The 19,691-nt window shown below is 39.1% G+C and overlaps 1 protein-coding gene across 7 annotated transcripts in view; it reads right to left on the reverse strand.

Annotated features, from left to right (window-relative positions):
• Positions 1 to 19,691, reverse strand: part of LOC133542480 (zinc finger protein 771-like) — a 46,361-nt gene that overhangs the window by 10,809 nt on the left and 15,861 nt on the right. For 2 of the 7 annotated variants that reach the window (XM_061886664.1, XM_061886661.1), the window contains exons 1-2: positions 8,054 to 8,498; positions 523 to 705 (exon numbers count right to left, since the gene is read on the reverse strand). In XM_061886664.1, coding sequence (XP_061742648.1) covers positions 523 to 705; positions 8,054 to 8,177 — 307 coding nt within the window. In that variant the 5' untranslated portion in view covers positions 8,178 to 8,498. Of the gene's footprint in view, positions 1 to 522; positions 706 to 8,053; positions 8,499 to 9,233; positions 10,676 to 12,033; positions 12,217 to 17,496; positions 17,943 to 19,691 lie in introns of those variants that run through there. The other 5 variants (XM_061886665.1, XM_061886662.1, XM_061886667.1 and 2 more) reach the window with 5 other exon arrangements.

The following is a 19,691-nucleotide window of genomic DNA, read 5'->3' on the forward strand; positions in this document are numbered from 1 at the left end:
TCTTAATGGCCTCGCGCTTTCTCATCTATTTGATTTAACGTCCCTCCACAGTGCAAACCCATTTCGAAGTCAGCAATCCTCGCCTCCATGGCGGCAAAGAGACCAAGTCTATCACTAGAGGACAAGGACTAGCTAAACATGCTCACCCACACACTGTAGGAGCATATGCTAACTGCTAAGCTAGAGCTCTTAAATGTAAACAAAGATGTATACAAATATCAACAGTAACGATACCAAGTACAATAACGATACCAAGTACAACGTACAGTAGGTGTTATAGCATCATTTGACACAGACTTCTCCAGGATTTTCCACTTTTTCATTATTTATCCATTACCTTTTGTCACAATGTTTGCAAACGCTGTCCTCCACACTGTCTTTTGAGGCCTTTTAAGGAAGATATTTCAATAGGATTTAAGACATCCTAAGGCCTTAAATTGAAATGATTAGTGAACAAAGTGAACAGTCCAGTTGTGATGGACTGAATGCCCTGAGAATAAAATATGTGGATGTTGTGCTTACTTGGACTGTGATGAAGCTGTGAGGACTCAGGTGGTTTGTCTTCACAGTCTTCGGTCTTCACAGAGACAACAGTCAGTGGAAATTTGGTGGGATCAGCCTCCTCCTGCTCTGGAAGACACGGTCCCACCTGGGTGATCCACACTTCCTCCTTTTCCTCTTTAACGTCGGGGGGCCGCTGGTTGTCTGTTGAGTAAATAAGTAAATAAAGATTAAGGGAGAAGAGAAATAGTTTTGACTGACACTGTTAACACAATGAGATTATATGTGAAGTGAAGTATATTTATATAGCGCTTTTCTCTAGTGACTCAAAGTGCTTTACATAGTGAAACCCAATATCTAAGTTACATTTAAACCAGCGTGGGTGGCACTGGGAGCACGTGGGTAAAGTGTCTTGCCCAAGGACACAACGGCAGTGACTAGGATGGCGGAAGCGGGAATCGAACCTACAACCTTCAAGTTGCTGGCACGGCCACTCTACCAACCGAGCTATACCGCCCCACAAGTGTGTGGCTCAACAACCAATGAAAACACAGGAAAGTCTTCCTTTTGTTCCAGCCACTAAAATTACTTCAAAAGTGGTACAGTGATTAAAAAAAAATCGCAATTCGAAAAGCCTTCAGAAATACGAGCCAGCAATGATCGAGGCATTTCTAACTTTGCACTCACTGGTATAAATTGTGGAACCATTTTTTTCTGCATTGCTTGTATTTGATCACATGATTTCTTCCCGGTGTCATGATCCGTGGCCTGGATCATGTTTTGTTGTGATCTGTTAGTGTTAGTTCCTGTCTTTTGTGCACCCTTGTTTGTTTTAGTAACCGTGGTTACTTATAATTTCTACCTGCGTCTGATTAGTGTTTGCCCGCTCACCTGCTGCCCGAGCACTAATCCGAGGCATTATTTAAGCCCGCCTTTGCCAGTCAGTCTGCCTAGCGTCATTGTTGGCTTCATGTCTGGTCCACGTAAAGATTTGTTTATTTCATGCCACAGTTTCGTGAGTATTCCATGTCCATAGTTTATGCTAAGAGTTTGCATCACGCAACAGGTAACGACAGTTAGTTTTGATTCCTCTTGATCTACCAGCTTCCACGCTAGGCGCTATAATTTGATTCCTGTTTTAGATGCTCACTTCCATGCTAGGCTCTACTTTGCCTTGCCATCCATGCTATCGGCACGCTTTTGGTGTTTCCTGTTTTTTCCCCGCATGATTTATGATGAATAAATTGTCTGGTTGTATCTGCTGCTTTAATGTCTTTAATGTCCTATGTGTTCTTTGATGTTTGATGTTTCCCTCTTACACACATGTAAGAGGGGTGTGTACTATGGCTACAAGTTGTTTTTTCCCCTTGGCCTCAGTCTGCACCCCCTCTCCAGGGCCCAGGCTAAGACCGATTTTTTTGTTTTATTTTAATCTTCTATTTTTTTCTCCCCCCCTTGTTTACCTGTATCTCATCTTTTTTTGTAAGGGGCGCTGGAAGCCGGCAGACCCGTCAGCGATCCTGTTCTGTCTCCCTTTAATGTTTGTCTGATCTTGAATGGGATTGTGCTGAAAATTGTAATTTTCCTGAAGGAACTCTCCTGACGGAATAAATAAAGTACTATCTAATCTAATCTAAATAATTTCCTACCTGAACAGTGTCCGGAATCTGTCTGCATCTTGGGAGAAGGAATCCCAGCATAACATTGCGACCCGATCGTTACACCCGGAAGTGAAAACCAGGGGTGGTCAACCACGCCAAGATGGCTGTTGTACAGCAAGTAGCTTGCAGATTATATGAGTACAAAAGAGGCTTAAATCTTTCTGCAAAAAGCAGATATGAGGAAAAAATCTAACGATGGAATGGAAAAGATTCCTGTGCTTGACCGAGTGATATCAAGGATTATACATCAGTCGCGTAAACAGAAATATCGAACTATTATACTACAGACATCATTCTACACGACAAAACTAGTAAAATCATGGAGGTCCACAACTTCTTTGTGAGTACCTGCGTCAAGGACATTGGTATCAAGACTCTCTCGGATAAATCACGCAACATTTTTGCTCGGGTAAGTTTGCATCTCATGATTAACTTTGCGTCTACTTCCATGTTTGTTGCTGTTGTATGTGCTGTTTACGACTGCCATGTTTTTCCCCGTCTTTATCAAAATATAACTATAGATGTCAACATAGTGTATGTTTTGAAATATTCATTTATGATTGTTTATCAAAATATAACTATATATGTCAACATTGTGTATGTGTTGAAAGATTCATTTATGATTGTTTATAGGGCTGGGCGACGTGGCCTTTTTTTTAATATCACGATATTTTTAGGTTATATCGCGATGTACGATATATATTATATTTTGCCTTGGCCTTGAACGAACACTTGATGCATATAATCACAGCAGTATGATGATTCTATGTGTCTACATTCAAACATTCTTCTTCATACTGCATTAATATATGCTACTTTTAAACTGTCATGCAGAGAGGGAAACCACAACTAAGTCAATTGACCAAAAGTGTATTTATTAAAGTTATTAGCAGCTAACGTAGCCCAGTCTGCTACCTCTCTGTTGGGCGAGGGCGTATACGTATGTGACGTATGACGTGACAGTATGTGACCTATGTAAGAATGTGCGCCTGCTTGTCTGTGAAGAGAGACAGGAAAGAGTGGGAAGAGCCTGTAGTGTAATGGCCGCAGCTAAAAGCAACTGCGTGAGAACGTATACTCGAATATTACGATATAGTCATTTTTTTTATCGCACAGAGACAAACCCGCGATATATCGTATACATCGATATAGATTAGATTAGATAGTACTTTATTTATTCCGTCAGGAGAGTTCCTTCAGGAAAATTAAATATTTTTCAGCACAATCCCATTCAAGTTTAGACAAACATTACAGGGAGACAGAACAGGATCGCTGACGGGTCTGCCGGCTTCCAGCGCCCCTTACAAAAAAGATGAGATAAAGGTAAACAAAGGGGGGGAGGGGGGGGGAGAAAAAAATAGAAGATTAAAATAAAATTTTAAAAATCGGTCTTTGCCTGGGCCTTGGAGAGGAGGTGCAGACTGAGGCCAAGGGAAAAAAACAAATAAATAAATAAAAAAAACAACAACAACTCATAACCATGGTACACATCCCTCTTCCATGTGTGTAAGAGGGAAACATCAAACATCAAAGACCACAGAGGACATTAAAGACATTAAAGCAGCAGATACAACCAGACACTTCTACATACAGCTATGAATAAAAAGTAAAAGAAACATATCCACTGTGGTGGCCTCTGCGGTGTTCCACGCCATCGTCCGCTGGGGTAGAGGGAGCGTGGTCAGAGACAGAAGCAGACCCAACAAAGCAACCAAGACAGCCGACTCCACTCTCGGCCAGTGTCCAGTCCGCATGGATGAGCGAGGATGCGTCCAAGGTGACTGAGGTGTCCGACACCTGCTCACCCAGCCAGGACACCGCGAAGCCTCTCCGTCCCAGCGCTCAGTGCTAGCTCCGCAGTCCTGTCCCCTCATCCGCATCTCCTCCAGTACATCCAAACATACTCTGGTGTGGCAGACACCCAGCAGCTGGTCTCCATGGCCAAAAGGCTCCCGGGAGGCAGATCCAGAAGTCCACAAAAAAAGCACCACAGAGGTCACGAAAGTGCCACCCCTTGTCACACAGTCCCAAAGGGTCCCGGACCAAAAGGCAAAAAAATATAATAAGACATCAAAACAAGAGGGAAACACAAAAGGATGATACAAGAGCACAGAGCTCCTGCCTACAGCAGCCACTACAGCAGCGCCATCTTGGAAAAATATCACCCAGCCCTAATTGTTTATCAAAGTATAACTGTAGATGTCAGCATTGTGTATATGCTGAAAGATTAATTTACGATTGTTTATCAAAATACAATTATATATTAGGGATGCACCGAAATGAAAATTTGTGGCCGAAGCCGAAGCCGAATAAAATTTAAACGCTTGGCCGAATACCGAATACCAAATAATGAATGCAGTTTTTCAAAAAAAAAATTATATTGCATAAATAGCCTAGAATAAATATTTAGACATGGTTTTCAAATAAAGTATTTTTTTATTGAATATTGACATTTTTTTAATATTCCAGTAGCCTTTGCTTTTCAAAAAAAAAGCACAAAGTTTTTCATTTATATTAGGCCTTCAAACAAAACATGCATTCCAAAAAAATAATAAAGTGCATTAAAGTGGATAAACCCACAACAAATGAAGTATTGTCCTTTTGACAAAAGTTTGCTTAGCCACAGTAGATATGCTAATAATGTAAACAGAAGGCTTAAGTAAATCTCAATTAAGTGTGTGCTTGTAACCTCATACACTTATACAGGTAGCCTACACAACAGGCTAATAATGTCAACAGAGGCCCCACTAAATCTCAATAAGTGTGTGCTTGTAACCTCATACACTTACACAGGTAGCCTACACAACAGGCTAATAATGTCAACAGAAGGCTTAAGTAAATCTCAATTAAGTGTGTGCTTGTAACCTCATACACTTATACAGGTAGCCTACACAACAGGCTAATAATGTAAACAGAAGGCTCAAGTAAATCTCAATTAAGTGTGTGCTTGTAACCTCATACACTTATACAGGTAGCCTACACAACAGGCTAATAATGTCAACAGAAGCCCCACTAAATCTCAATAAGTGTGTGCTTGTAACCTCATACACTTATACAGGTACACAACATATCCCAACGTCACTGCACGTTGGTTGATTGCGTCACCGCGTCAAAAACTTGCGTCACACGCCACTATTCGGCCTTGTTTTTAACTCATTCCACCGAAGGCCGAATCTGGCTTTTTTTACCATATTCGGCCGAATATATTCGGTTATATTAGGTGCATCCCTATTATATATGTTAACATTGTGTATGTGCTGAAGGATTCATTTATGATTGTTTATCAAAACAAAACTGCATATGTCAACATTGTGTATGTGCTGAAAGATTCATTTATGATTGCTTATCAACAAATAACTATAGATGTCAACATTGTGTATGTGCTGAATGAAAAATCTATGATTGTCTATCAAAAAATAACTATAGATGTCAACATTGTGTATGTGCTGAAAATTCATTTATGATTGTTTATCAAAACAAAACTGCATATGTCAACATTGTGTATGTGCTGAAAGATTCATTTATGATTGCTTATCAACAAATAACTATAGATGTCAACATTGTGTATGTGCAGAAACATTCATTTATGATGGCTGCCTTTGGTAAAAAAAACTCAAGTCTTTTAGGTTTTGCTCACATTTGCTTTCTTTTAATAAGCCGAGTTGGTGCTTTTTGAAACACTCGTAGCAAAAATATGTTTAAGAAATTCAGATAATATCAAGATAATACTTAACGGAAAATAACCGTTAAAATTATGTCAAACAAACCTTTAACTAAGTGAACACTGCAAACTTGTGCATTCATGGTTTCCTCGTAGCATCTTGCACTCTTCCGCCCTTCTTGATTACCTCTCCAGGAACTGTTTATCCTTATTGCGATTTGGGCATTTTTTCTTCGAAAAAGGCTAAGTGATGCCTAGTACCTATTGGAAATATAGCTAGCTTGATTACCACAGATATTTAATACGTGAGTCGATCGGGACGTCAGTAAATTCCAAGCAATAGATGTTGACATTTTACGCCAGGGGTAGGGAACCTATGGCTCTAGAGCCAGATGTGGCTCTTTTGATGACTGCATCTGGCTCTCAGATAAATTTTAGCTGACATTGCTTAACACGATAAGTAATGAATAATTCCGCTGGTAGTCATAGTGTCGAAAATAACGTTCAAAATATAAAACATTCTCATGCATTTTAATCCATCCATCTGGTTTCTACCGCACCTGTTAAAGAAGTCACATTAATGGTAAGAAGTATTTTATGTATTGTTGGTTCGCTTCAGAATAACAATGTTATTAAAAAGAATAAGAGACTTATTATACTCTAAAAATGTTGTTTTTTCCTAAAAAAATGCACACATTTAGTTGTGTTCAGTCTTAAAAAAATATTATATGGCTCTCATGGAAATACTTTTTAAAATATTTGGCTTGTATGGCTCTCTCAGCCAAAAAGGTTCCCGACCCCTGTTTTACGCCTAAACTTTATATCTCTAACGATAACCTTGTAATGGTATATATAGTCCTAACCATAACTTAAATATAATGAAAATAAATAAAAACATATTTTCATCCATCCATCCATTTTCTACCGCTTATTCCCTTTCTTGGGGTTGGCGCCTATCTCAGCTACGACCGGGCGGAAGTCGGTGTACACCCTGGACAAGTCGCCACCTCATCGCAGGGCCAACACAGATAGACAGACAACATTTACACTCACATTCACACACTAGGGACCATTTAGTGTTGCTAACCAACCTATCCCCATATTTTCAAAACTACCTAAATAACAGAAATACTCTGTTTTTGTCTTCATATAAGATCATTTTCTTCATTGGGTGATGATGTTGGCTGGGCCAAAAGGAACTCTTCCAAAAACATATTTTACTATGTGGTGTTTTTATACCTAATATCTCCATCAACTATTCTTCCTTAGAGCACATTCGCTTGGACATAATCTACGTCACCTTTATTTTATTTTCATAAATCAAGTGTTGACTACTTTGTTTATTGAAAGATGATTGACAATAGATGTTTATTTTATTTTTATTTTATTTTTCTACCTCGGTAGAAGCATTTAAGTCTCACCTTAAAACTCATTTGTATACTCTAGCCTTTAAATAGACTCCCTTTTTAGACCAGTTGATCTGCCGTTTCTTTTCTTTTTCTTCTATGTCCCACTCTCCCTTGTGGAGGGGGTCCGGTCTGATCCGGTGGCCATGTACTGCTTGCCTGTGTATCGGCTGGGGACATCTCTGCATGCTGATCCGCCTCCGCTTGGGATGGTTTCCTGCTGGCTCCGCTGTGAACGGGACTCTCGCTGCTGTGTTGGATCCGCTTTGGACTGGACTCTCGCGACTGTGTTGGATCCATTGTGGATTGAACTTTCACAGTATCATGTTAGACCCGCTCGACATCCATTGCTTTCCTCCTCTCTAAGGTTCTCATAGTCATTATTGTCACCGACGTCCCACTGGGTGTGAGTTTTCCTTGCCCTTATGTGGGCCTACCGAGGATGTCGTGGTGGTTTGTGCAGCCCTTTGAGACACTAGTGATTTAGGGCTATATAAGTAAACATTAATTGATTGATTGATTGATTTTCATTTATTGATGCATGTAAGTCAGACTGGGGAAGTGAAAGGCACAATAAAACTCCGAATTATGTTGATTACAATGTAAAATAAATTTGGTGACAGTGTGAGTTTTGTGTAAACATGTTGATACACATTGTTACAAACTGAGAGGAACATCAACCTCTCGTAAATATTGTGTGTCTGAAACTAACTTGTTTTCATCCTTAAAAGACAATTCATCTTCATATAGACAATCTATTTAAGAATAGTGTTAATAATGAAATATGACGTTAGTAAACATGTGAGAGTAAGAAGTAAACAAACCTGTTTTGTGTAACACAACTTGATGTTTCTTGAAAACAGCGTCCAGTAGTTGATGTTGTCGCTCCTTCTCCTCTTTTGTTGGACAAAGTTCCTCCTCGTACTCTGCTATGGTTCTTTCGCACATTTTTCACACAATCACAAGACTTTACACTCACACTTGATCTCTGCTGAGCGATGTGTTTTCATCCCTTCCGCTCGTTTTTGTTAGCTGCTAACACGCTAAGCTAACTAGCGAGCTAAGCTAACACGAGGAGCTGCAAAGTGGCTCAGACTAATGTACCCAAATACAAACAATAATAAAATATGTTTACTCTATCAAACGACATAAATGTGTACATGTCCGTACTGATTAAGAACACACGACTATAATAAACCCAACGACTTCTCCGTCAAACGCCATTTTGTTTTATCTTCGTCCTGTTCAGTTCACGTACAGGGTTGTCAGATCTCGCGAGACAAAGAGGCAACAAGCTTCTTTTTTATTTTTTTATTTTGCTAACATGATAGCAAAAATACTTTTTAACGATCTCAAAATAAAAAATTAACGTCCATTGTACATTTTCAAGATAAATATTTTCAAATTATCTTCACTATAGTCCTCAAACATTGAACAACATATCGAAAGAATACTCACATAGAGAAATACATATCGAAATAAATTAGAAAATGTGAGGGATAACACTTAAGGAATAAAACAAAACAAGAAACTAATAAAAATGCATCTATCCATCCATTTTTCTACTGCTTGTCCCTTTTGGGGTCGTTAATTATTTTTGATGTCTTTTAAAATATGGGATATTTTCAAGACCTTTTTAATTTTCTTTGTCAATATTAGTGAGTTTTATATATATATATATGTGTGTGTATGTATTTATATAAATATATGTATATATATACACATATATACATACATATGTATATAAATATGTATATATGGATACATATATATATATATGTATATATACATACTGTACACACACATATATATATATATATATATATATATATATATATACATACATATGTATATAAGTATGTATATATATACATATATAGATACATATGTATATATATATATATATATACAAATATATACATATACACATATATATATATATATATATATACACATACATACTGTACACACACACACACACATACATATACACATTGATTGACTAATATTGACAAAGAAAATTAAAAAGGTTTTGAAAATCTCCTATATTTTAAAAGACATAAAAAAATAATAATTAACGACCCCAAAAAGGACAAGCAGTAGAAAAATGGATGGATGGATGCATTTTATTAGTTTCTTGTTTTGTTTTATTCCTTAAATGTATCTTCTATCACTTGACCCTCTATTGTGTGCCCCACAATACGAAGGTCCTGGGTTCGATCCTGAGTTGGGATCTTTCTGTGTAGGGTATGCATGTTCTCCCCGTGACTGCGTGGGCTTCCTCCCACTTCCAAAGACATGCACCTGGGGATAGGTTGATTGGCAACACCAAATGGTCCCTAGTGTGTGAATGTGAGTGTGAATGTTGTCTGTCTATCTGTGTTGGCCCTGCGGTGAGGTGGACACTTGTCCAGGGTGTACCACGCCTTCTGCCTGTGTGCAGCTGGGATAGGTTCCAGCACCCCCCGCAACCCCGTAAGGGACAAGCGGTAGAATACGGATGGATGGGTGGCGTTTTCCGCGGCTGTTCACACCAGCACACTTGTGCTTCTTACATTGATACTTATAAGAGAATCTTTCACCACAAACATCGCAACCCAACACTTTCTCTCCGGTGTGTGTTCTCATGTGTCTGATAAGTGCCGATCGGTCACAAAAGCTCTTGTTGCAGTTTGAACAGGCATACGGTTTTTCGCCGGTGTGCGTCCTCATGTGCACTTTCAAATTTTGACTCGTCACAAAACCCTTACCACAGATTGAACACGGAAAAGGTTTTTCTCCGGTGTGCATTCTCATGTGTACTTTCAAATTGTTTCTTTGTGCAAAACTTTTACCACATACTAAGCAGGAAAAGGGTTTTTCTCCGGTGTGTATTTGCATGTGTTCTTTCAACACCTGTTTTTGTGCGAAACATTTACCACATTCTGAGCAGGAATGAGGCTTTTCTCCAGTGTGTGTTCTCATGTGTGTTTTCAGATTATGACGGTAATTAAAAGTTTTGTCGCAGAGAGAACATGTGAAGTGTGTGTTGTCAGCGTGACATGTCTTATCATCTTTAGAGTCTTCATCATCAGAGTCAGGAGAGTGTGACGTTGTGTCCTCACTATCTGATAGTGGAGCTAAGAGCTTGTCTGCTTGTGATCCTCCACAGTGGTCTCCATCAGCTTCTGTTGAGCTGCTGCTCGGAGGCTCCGCCCCTCTCTTCTCCTCACTTTCACCTTTGACCTCATCATCTTCACTCTTCACAATGACAGTCAAGGGCAACTCTCCCAACCATTCAAGATCCTCTCCCTCCTGACTGATGCTGTGTTCCTCCTCTTCCTCTTTAAAGTGAGGGGTCTGTGGCGCCTCGTTCTCCTCTTTAATGTAGGAGGGCTGTGGCTCCTCCTGCTCCATCCTGAAGCTCCACTCCAGTTGCTCAGGGAGATGATGTTCCTGAGAGACATCTGCAGGACACAAGAGAAACACGTGCTTTTGAAATGTCCAGCTGTGCTCAGTCACATTAGGGCATTTCAGTACGTTTACATGTCGTAAAGAAAACCAAGTCGTTGTATGAACTGTCAGGTTCAAACACTGATGGCATCTATTAAACAAGACAAGAAGCAAGGAATTAAACAAAGACGGAATACAATTTGGCTCAATGAGGAGGAAAGCGTACACCTGTACCCTCGTACCCATGCTCTGATGAAAGATTGTACGCCTCCTCTTTTATTTTGACACAAAAGTTATTTGTGTTCACATCTGAAGATGAGAACCACAGAAGGCCGTATGATTTTAAACATCCAAGAGCGCGAACAAATTTGAAACAAATGTGCGTGTCTGTTGTTGGTGTGAAAGCATGGAATCCTCTAAACAAAGACTTAAAAAGTTGTAAGAATATCTTTGTATTTAAAAAGGGTTATAAAAAGAGAAAACTGAAATTATATCAAACTGAGTTTTGATTTAGATTGGACGCGTCATTGTGAAAGTGCTCAAAGGAAAATGGAAAAGTGTGTTGGAGTTTGGGTGTTGTTGGAGGGAACAGTTATAAAGTCATCTAAAATACTGTAATTTGTGTTAAAAAAAAGGGGCAGATAAATATAAGAATATTATTCTTCCATCTGCTCCATTCTGATCATGGAAATGTATAAGAAAAAAAAACAATGAAAGTGTCAATTGTACGTGGTTTGTAAATATGCGTTTTCATGAAAGGAATACAAATAAATGATGATGATGACTTTCCTTGATTACATGGCAACAGCAGTTTCTGAAGGGACAGGGGTGGTAAACAGCCATTGATTACAAACAGTTCAAATAAAAGGTTGTAAACAGTTCAAAGAAAAGGTCGCCTGGAGGGGGGTCTGGCCCTGCTTCCTCTCCGCTTTGTAGTTCTCGGGTCAAGAAAAAATATTTCTGTGGATTACTATACATCAAAGAAACATAACTCTCAGGTCGCTCCCCATCTTACACAGTGGAGTTTTACAAGCCTTTTGTTTGGTAGGATCAAAGACAGCTTTGGTCTTCTCGCCAGAAACTCGTGGCAACTCAAAGTTTTGTGAACTGTCCCAAAATCTCTGTGGGGCACAAACACAACACTATTTACTACATTAAAACACAGGATTAATAACGCCCACACGGTTTTTTGAGGCCTTTCAAGGAAGATATTTTAATACAATTTAAGACATTTTAAGGCCTTACATTGAACTGACTAGACTTGAAGCCTACTTGGATGAGAGGCCAAATGTCTTCTAAGACAAAGTGAACAGTCCAGTTGTGATGGAGTGAATGCCCTGAGAATAAAATGATATGTGGATGTTGTGCTTACTTGGACTGTGATGAAGCTGTGAGGACTCAGGTGGTTTGTCTTCACAGTCTTCGGTCTTCACAGAGACAACAGTCAGTGGAAACTTGCTGAGATCAGCCTCCTCCTGCCCTAGAAGACACGGTCCCACCTGGGTGATCCACACTTCCTCCTCTTCCTCTTTAACGTGGGGGGGCTGCCGGGAGTCTGTTGGGTAAATAAGTAAATAAGATTAAGAGAAAAGAAAAATAGTTGTGGACTGACAATGTTAACACAATGACATTATTTGTGTTCTCATGTGTGTTAAAAGTGTGTGGCTCAACAAGCAATAAAAACACAGGAAATACTTAATTTTGTCACAGCCACCAAATTACCCTGAAAGTGATACAGTGAGTACAAAATCAGGTTCGGAAAATTTGAGGTGAGGCAATTGGAAAAACCTTTATAAGTAGTGAAGCGAATTGTGAATTATATTTATATAGCGCTTTTTCTCTAGTGACTCAAAGCGCTTTACATAGTGAAACCCAATATCTAATTTTTACATTTAAACCAGTGTGGGTGGCACTGGGAGCAGGTGGGTAAAGTGTCTTGCCCAAGGACACTACGGCAGTGACTATGATGACAGAAGCGGGGATTGAACCTGCAACCCTCAAGTTGCTGGCACAGCCGCTCTACCAACCGAGCTATACCGCCCCAAGTAGACATTTCTACAAAACCCAAAAGTAGTGAAGTTGTTCATCCATCCATTTTCTACCGTGCACCGGGGGATAGGTTGATTGGCAACACTAAATTGGCCCTAATGTTTGAATGTGAGTGTGAATGTTGTCTGTCTATCTGTGTTGGCCCTGTGATGAGGTGACGACTTGTCCAGGGTGTACCCCGCCTTCCGCCCGATTGTAGCTGAGATAGGCGCCAGCGCCCCCCGCGACCCCGAAAGTGAATAAGCGGTAGAAAATGGATGGATTTGCAAATCCTTTTCAACCTATATTCAATTGAATAGACTGCAAAGACAAGATAGTTAACCTTCAAACTGGAAAACTTTATTTTTAGCAAATATTAGCTCATTTGGAATTTGATGCCTGCAACATGTTTCAAAAAAGCTGGCACAAGTGGCAAAAAAACACTGAGAAAGTTGAGGAATAAAGTTAAAGTTAATGTTCCATTGATAGTCACACACACTAGGTTTGGTGAAATTACCCCCTGCATTTGACTAATTCCCTTGTTCCACCCCCTGGGAGGTGAGGGGACCAGTGAGCAGCGGCGGTGGCCGCGCTCTGGAATCATCTTAGGGATTTAACCGCCAATTCCAACCCTTGATGCTGAGTGCCAAGCAGGAAGGTAATGGGTCCCATTTTTATAGTTTTTAGTGTGACTCAACTGAGGTTTGAACATGCCCCTAAAGCTGACCAACACGCCGGACTGTAGTCAGTTGGAAGCGTGTCTTAGTGAAATTAAACAACGGATGTCCGCTAATTTTTTGCAACTTAACGCCAAAAAAACGTAAATGCTGATTATCGGTCCTGCTAGACACCGACCTCTATTTAATAATACAACTTTAACATTTGACAACCAAATAATAAAACAAGGTGACTCGGTAAAAAATCTGGGTATTATCTGCGACCCAACTCTCTCCTTTGAGTCACACATTAAAAGCGTTACTAAAACGGCCTTCTTTTATCTTCGTAATATCGCTAAAATTTGCTCCATTTTGTCCACTAAAGACGCCGAGATCATTATCCATGCATTTGTTACGTCTCGTCTCGATTACTGTGACGTATCATTTTCCGGTCTCCCCATGTCTAGCATTAAGATGTGACTTTAAGGTTTTACTAATTACGTATAAAATACTACACGGTCTAACTCCGTCCTATCTTGCCGATTGTATTGTACCATATGTCCCTGCAAAAAATCTGCGTTCAAAAGACTCCGGCTTATTAGTGATTCCTAAAGCCCAAAAAAAGTCTGCGGGCTATAGAGCGTTTTCCGTTCGGGCTCCAGTACTCTGGAATGCCCTCCCGGTAACAGTTCAAGATGCTACCTCAGTAGAAGCATTTAAGTCTCACCTTAAAACTCATCTGTATACTCTAGTCTTTAAATAGACCTCCTTTTTAGACCAGTTGATCTGCTGCTTCTTTTCTTTTTTCTCCTATGTCCCCCCCTCCCTTGTGGAGGGGGTCCGGTCCGATGACCATGGATGAAGTACTGGCTGTGCAGAGTCGAGACCCAGGATGGACCGCTCGTCGGGACCCAGGATGGACCGCTCGCCTGTGTATCGGTTGGGGACATCTCTACGCTGCTGATCCGCCTCCGCTTGAGATGGTTTCCTGTGGACGGGACTCTCGCTGCTGTCTTGGATCCACTTTGAACTGAACTCTTGCGGCTGTGTTGGAGCCACTATGGATTGAACTTTCACAGTATCATGTTAGACCCGCTCGACATCCATTGCTTTCGGTCCCCTAGAGGTGGGGGGGTTGCCCACATCTGAGGTCCTCTCCAAGGTTTCTCATAGTCAGCATTGTCACTGGCGTCCCACTAGATGTGAATTCTCCCTGCCCACTGGGTGTGAGTTTTCCTTGCCCTTTTGTGGGTTCTTCCGAGGATGTTGTAGTCGTAATGATTTGTGCAGTCCTTTGAGACATTTGTGATTTGGGGCTATATAAATAAACATTGATTGATTGATTGATTGAACTCACAACCTACCGATCTCAGAGCGGAAACTCTAACCACTAGGCCACCGAGCAGGTAAAATGCTCATCAAACACTTATTTGGAACATCCCATATGAACAGACTAATTTGGAACAGCTGGGTGCCATGATTGGGTATAAAAGCAGCTTCCACGAAATGGTCAGTCATTCACAAACAAGATCAGGGCGAGGGTCACCACTTTGTCAACAAATGCGTGAGCAAATTGTCCAACAGTTTAAGAACAACATTTCTCGACCAGCTATTGCTCGGAATTTAGGGATTTCACCGTCTATGGTTCGAAATATCATCAAAAGGTTCAGAAAATCTGGAGAACTCACAGTAAGGCAAAAAAAACAACTTTGAATTGCCGTGACCTTAGATCCCTTAGGCGGTACTGCATCAAAAAGCGACATCAGTGTGTAAAGGATATTACCACATGGACTTAGGAACACTTCAGAAAACCACGGTCAGTAACTAGAGTTGGTCGCTACATCTGTAAATGCAAGTTAAAACTCTACTACTACGGGCGGATACACTTACTGTTTATACCTACTCAGTGGCCTAGTGGGTAGAGTGTCCGCCCTGACATCGGTAGGTCGTGAGTACAAACCCCGGCTGAGTCATAGCAAAGACTATGAAAATGGGACCCATTACCTCCCTGCTTGGCACTCAGCATTAAGGGTTGGAATTGGGGGTTAACTCACTATAAATGATTCCCGGGCGCGGCACCGCTACTGCCCACTGCTCCCTTCACCTCCCAAAGGTCAAATGCAGAGAATAATTTCGCCACACCTAGTATTGGTACATTGGTACTTTAACTTTTTTTTTTAATTATAAAAAGCGAAAGCCATTTTTCAACAACACCCAGAAACGCCGTCAGCTTCACTGCCCCCGAGCTCATTTAAGATGGACTGATGTTCTTTCCATAAATCAAGTGTTGACTACATTGTTTATTGAAAGATGATCGACAACACATGTTTACTTTCACTCATTGATGCATGTAGGTCAGAATCAGGAAGTGAAATTAGCCATGAAACTATTAATTATATTGATTACAATGTAAAATATATTTAGTGACTGTGTGAGTTTTGTGTAAACATGTTGATACACATTGTTAAAAACTGAGAGGAACAGCAACCTCTCATAAATATTGTGTGTCTGAAACTGTCTTGTTTTCGTCCCCAAAAGACAATTCGCCTTCCTATATATCAGGGGTCACCAACCTTTTTGAAACCAAGAGCTACTTCTTGGGTACTGATTAATGCGAAGGGCTACCAGTTTGATACACACTTAAAAATATTGCCAGAAATAGCCAATTTGCTCAATTTACCTTTAATAAATAAATAAAAAAAATAAAAATAAAAATAAAAATAAAAAATATATATATATATATATATATATATATATATATATATATATATATATATATATATATATATATATATATATATATATAAAATGGTTATTTCTTTCTGTCATTCCGTTGTATATTTTTTTTCCTCATACGGAAGGTTTTTTTGTAGAGAATAAATGATGAAAAAAAGAGGAGAAAACACGACAAAAATTAAAATTAAAATTTGAAACATAGTTTATCTTCAAATTCGACTCTTTAAAATTCAGAATTCAACCGAAGAAAATGAAGAGAAAACTAACTAATTCAAATCTTTTTGAAAAAATTAAAAAAAAAATTTATGGAACACCATTAGTCATTTTTCCTGATTAATATTAGTTTTAGAATTGTGATGACATGTTTTAAATAGGTTAAAATCCAATCTGCACTTTGTTAGAATATATAACATATTGGACCAATCTATATTTCTAACAAAGACAAATCATTATTTCTTCTACATTTTGCAGAACAAACATTTTAAAAGAAATTCAAAAGGCTTTGAAATAAGATTTAAATTCGAGTCTACTTTTTTTTTTCTTTATATTTATATAGCGCTTTTCTCTAATGACTCAAAGCGCTTTACATAGTGAAACCCAATATCTAAGTTACATTTAAACCAGTGTGGGTGGCACTGGGAGCAGGTGGGTAAAGTGTCTTGCCCAAGGACACAACGGCAGTGACTAGGCTGGCGGAAGCGGGAATCGAACCTGCAACCCTCAAGTTGCTGGCACGGCCACTCTACCAACCGAGCTATACCGCCCTACGGATTGTCTAGATTTGTCAGAATAACTTTTTGGAATTTTAATCATAAGTTTGAAGAAATATTTCACAAATATTTTTCGTCGAAAAAACAGAAACGAAAATGAAGATTTGAATTCAAATGTATTTATTATTCTTTACAATAAAAAAATACAACATTATGTGAACATTGATTTAAATTGTCAAGAAAGAAGAGGAAGGAGTTTAAAAGGTAAAAAGGTATATGTGTTTAAAAATCCTAAAATCATTTTTAAGGTTGTAATTCTTCTCTAAAATTGTCTTTCGGAAAGTTATAAGAAGCAAAGTAAAAGAATAAATGAATTTATTTAAACAAGTGAAGACCAAGTCTTCAAAATATTTTCTTGGACTTTCAAATCCTATTTGAGTTTTGTCTCTCTTAGAAATAAAAATGTCGAGCAAAGCGAGACCAGCTTGCTAGTAAACAAATACAATTTAAAAAATAGAGGCAGCTCACTGGTAAGTGCTGTTATTTGAGCTATTTTTAGAACAGGCTACTCATCTTGTCCTTACGGGCTACCTGGTGCCTACAGGCACCGCGTTGGTGACCCCTGCTATACACAATTTATTTAAGAATAGTGTTTATAAATAAATATAAATTTAGTAGAAATGCGAGAGTAAGAAGTAAACAAACCTGTTCTGTGTAACACAACTTGATGTTTCTTGAAAACAGCGTCCAGTAGTTGATGTTGTCGCTCCTTCTCCGCTTTTGTTGGACAAAGTTCCTCCTCGTACTCTGCTCTCCTTCTTTCGCACATTTTCACACAATCACAACACTTTACACTCACACTTGATCTCTGCTTAGCGATGTGTTTTAATCACTTCCGCCCGTCTTTGTTAGCAGCTAACACGCTAAGCTAACTAGCAAGCTAAGCTATGCTAACACGAGGAGCTGCAAAGTGCGCACGGACTAATGTATACGAATACAAACAATTAAAAAATATGTTTACTCTATCAAACGACATAAATGTGTACATGTACGTACGGATTAAGAACACACAACTATTATAAACACAACAACGTCTTCTCCGTCAAACGCCATTTTGCTTTTTCTTCGTCTTGTTTAGTTCACGTACAGGGTTGTCAGATCTCGCGAGAGAAAGAAGCAACGTGATAGTTCCTCATTATCTTCGTTATAATCCTCAAAGATATTGAAACAATACTAGCATATAGAAAGAAAAATCCAAAGAAATGGGAAAATGTGAGGGACAACACTTAAAAAATAAAGAAAACAGACAAAATAGTACATTATTAATAATAATAATCAGAAATAAAAAAATATATATATAAAACAAAAACAATATATATATATATATATATACACATATAGGGAGTAATCCTTTTTTATTTTGTATTTAATTGATGTATTTGCAAATACTATTTTGCTTTTCTGCTGTTTCTTTTTTTTGGGGGGGGGGGTTATAAACAAAAAAATATATTTTGACATTTAGGGCAGACAACACAAAACTAAGAAAGCATTAATTATAATTTTATGTCTTTCAAAATATGGAACATTTTCAAGATCTTTTTAATTTTCTTTGACATTAGTCAGTAATATATATATATACATATATATATATATATATATATACAGTATATATATATATACATATGTGTGTGTGTGTGTGTGTGTGTGTGTGTATATATATATATATATATATATATATGTATATATATATATATATATATATATATATAGTGGGGCACAAAAGTATTTAGTCAGCCATAGATTGTGCAAGTTCTCCCACTTAAAATGATGACAGAGGTCTGTCATTTTCATCATAGGTACACTTCAACTGTGAGAGACAGAATGTGGAAAAAAAATCCAGGAATTCACATTGTAGGAATTGTAAATAATTTATTTGTAAATTATGGTGGAAAATAAGTATTTGGTCACTTCAATCAAGGAAGATTGCTGGCTCTCACAGACCTGTAACTTCTTTTTTAAGAAGCTCTCGTTACCTGTACACCCTGGACAAGTCGCCACCTCATCACAGGGCCAACACAGATAGACAGACAACATTCACACTCACATTCACACACTAGGGACCATTTAGTGTTGCCAATCAACCTATCCCCAGGTGCATGTCTTTGGAGGTGGGAGGAACAGTCAAATGGAAAAAATGCAAACACCACACAGAAAGACCTCGATCCTGGGGATCGAACCTAGGACCTTTGCACTGTGAGGCACACAGTTCCACACCTCAAATGATGTATAAAGTGGTGAACCACTAAAGTGTGAACCAGTAAATATGAACTAAGAGGGATTTATGTGTACCCAAAAGTAAAGGTATGAACACATGTAAAACAATTATGTATATAATATAAAGGAGTTAATCTATGGAATCATTCTATCCATTCATTTTCTACCGCTTATTCCCTTTGGGGTCGCAGGGGGAGCTGGTGCCTATCTCAGCTACAATCGGGTGGACACCCTGGACAAGTTGCCACCTCACCGCAGGGCCAACACAGATAGACAGACAACATTCACACTCACATTCACACACTAGGGACCATTTAGTGTTGCCAATCAACCTATCCCCAGGTGCATGTCTTTGGAAGTGGGAGGAAGCCGGAGTACCCGGAGGGAACCCACGCATTCACGGGGAGAACATGCAAACTCCACACAGAAAGATCCCGAGCCCGGGATTGAACCCAAAACTACTCAGGAACTTCGTATTGTGAGGCAGACGCACCAACCCCTCTTCCACCGTGAAGCCCTGCGGAATCATTCACAATTACAAAATAAAAGTATGTATTTCTTCATTATTCCAAAGACCTTGTGGAGGGGGGCGTGGCCTGCAGACCTGCCGCAGAACCGGGTGTTTA

Source organism: Nerophis ophidion, linkage group LG24 (assembly GCF_033978795.1).
Source record: "Nerophis ophidion isolate RoL-2023_Sa linkage group LG24, RoL_Noph_v1.0, whole genome shotgun sequence".
NCBI classification, from domain to species: domain Eukaryota; kingdom Metazoa; phylum Chordata; class Actinopteri; order Syngnathiformes; family Syngnathidae; genus Nerophis; species Nerophis ophidion.